Source organism: Tachysurus vachellii, chromosome 15, assembly GCF_030014155.1.
Source record: "Tachysurus vachellii isolate PV-2020 chromosome 15, HZAU_Pvac_v1, whole genome shotgun sequence".
Classification (NCBI taxonomy): Eukaryota; Metazoa; Chordata; class Actinopteri; order Siluriformes; family Bagridae; genus Tachysurus; species Tachysurus vachellii.
In genome coordinates, this window is record NC_083474.1 from 643,064 (window position 1) to 645,563 (window position 2,500).

Here is a 2,500-nt window from a genome sequence, read left to right on the forward strand (position 1 = left end):
CACTCTCACCCATATACACTCTCACTTATACACTCTCACTTATACACTCTCACTTATACACTCTCACTCATATACACTCTCACTTATACACTCTCACTTATACACTCTCACTCATATACACTCTCACTCATATACACTCTCACTCATATACACTCTCACTTATACACTCTCACTTATACACTCTCACTCATATACACTCTCACTCATATACACTCTCACTCATATACACTCTCACTTATACACTCTCACTTATACACTCTCACTCATATACACTCTCACTTATACACTCTCACTTATACACTCTCACTCATATACACTCTCACTCATATACACTCTCACTCATATACACTCTCACTTATACACTCTCACTTATACACTCTCACTCATATACACTCTCACTCATATACACTCTCACTTATACACTCTCACTTATACACTCTCACTCATATACACTCTCACTCATATACACTCTCACTTATACACTCTCACTCATATACACTCTCACCCATATACACTCTCACTTATACACTCTCACTTATACACTCTCATTTATACACTCTCACTCATATACACTCTCACTTATACACTCACTCATATACACTCTCACTTATACACTCTCACTTATACACTCTCATATACACTCTCACTTATACACTCTCACTTATACACTCTCACTCATATACACTCTCACTCATATACACTCTCACTTATACACTCTCACTTATACACTCTCACTTATACACTCTCACTCATATACACTCTCACTCATATACACTCTCACTTATACACTCTCACTCATATACACTCTCACTCATATACACTCTCACTCATGTACACTCTCACTTATACACTCTCACCCATATACACTCTCACTTATACACTCTCACTTATACACTCTCACTTATACACTCTCACTTATACACTCTCACTCATATACACTCTCACTTATACACTCTCACTCATATACACTCTCACTTATACACTCTCACCCATATACACTCTCACTCATATACACTCTCACTTATACACTCTCACCCATATACACTCTCACTTATACACTCTCACTTATACACTCTCACTTATACACTCTCACTCATATACACTCTCACTTATACACTCTCACTCATATACACTCTCACTCATATACACTCTCACTCATATACACTCTCACTTATACACTCTCACTCATATACACTCTCACTTATACACTCTCACTCATATACACTCTCACTTATACACTCTCACCCATATACACTCTCAATTATACACTCTCATTTATACACTCTCACTCATATACACTCTCACTTATACACTCTCACTCATATACACTCTCACTTATACACTCTCACTCATATACACTCTCACTCATATACACTCTCATGCATATACACTCCCGCTCATGTACACTCTTGCTTCTGTACACTCGCACTCATGAACACTCTCACTCGTGTACACACTCTTACTCCTGTACACCTTAGGATGATTTACTATCTTGGATATTTTAAGCTGAGAAGAGACCAGAGAACTGATAAGTTGGATAATTTACAAAGAGTCTTTGTGGCTGCTCATTAATTATTAGTCCTCCCCCGCCACCCCCCACCCCCCCAGGCCGAACGTGTGTGAGGAGCAGGAAGTGCAGATGACGGGTGTGCAGCAGCCGTGTGTTCAGGCCTTTACACGGATGGTGAAGGTGTGGAGACAGGGATGTTCTCCACAACGTTGGTGCATGGGTTATGAGAGGAGGTGAACAACACACACACACACACACACACACACAAACACACACACACACACACACACATGCACACACACACACACACACCTGGTTTGCAAACTATTTAGCCTTGGTCTGTTTGCTGTCTGTCTCTCTCATTCTCTCTCTCAGTTCTCTACATTAACACGGTGTTCTGTGTGTCTCTTGTCTCAGGACAGCCTACTTTACAGCCTACAGACAGGTGTACAGCATGGAGCTACAGACGGTTTATAAATGTTGTCCAGGATGGACACAAAGAGGAGAAGAGAGAGGATGTTTACACAGTGAGTAATCTGTCCAGAATCTGCAGGATTGATTAAGGTGAATTAAGGAGAACTTGATTATGTTCATGTTTAGTGGCTCATTTAGGTGTGTGTGTGTGTGTGTGCGTGTGTGCGTGTGTGCGTGTGTGTGTGTGTGTGTGTGTGTGTGTGTGTGTGTGCGTTCATTGTAGGACTGTGTTCTGCAGACACCTGCTTTAATGGAGGCAGGTGTGCACACTCAGGGGATCAGGTGTGTGAGTGTCCAGCTGGCTTTCAGGGAACACGCTGTCAGTACGGTGAGTGTGGCAACGTTCACCATCATCCTGTTTCAACATCTGCACACTCGTCCTACACACTCGTCCTACACACTCGTCCTACACACTCGTCCTACACACTCGTCCTACACACTCGCCCTACACACTCGCCCTACACACTCGCCCTACACACTCGCCCTACACACTCGTCCTACACATATTTATGTCAT

General features: G+C 42.2%; 1 protein-coding gene across 1 annotated transcript in view; it reads left to right on the forward strand.

The window, feature by feature from the left end:
* Nucleotides 1-2,500, forward strand: part of megf6 (multiple EGF like domains 6) — a 48,050-nt gene that overhangs the window by 1,256 nt on the left and 44,294 nt on the right. The window contains exons 2-4 of the mRNA XM_060888264.1: nucleotides 1,609-1,743; nucleotides 1,928-2,037; nucleotides 2,208-2,312. Of these exons, the coding sequence (XP_060744247.1) occupies nucleotides 1,609-1,743; nucleotides 1,928-2,037; nucleotides 2,208-2,312 (350 nt within the window). The remainder of the gene's footprint in view (nucleotides 1-1,608; nucleotides 1,744-1,927; nucleotides 2,038-2,207; nucleotides 2,313-2,500) is intronic.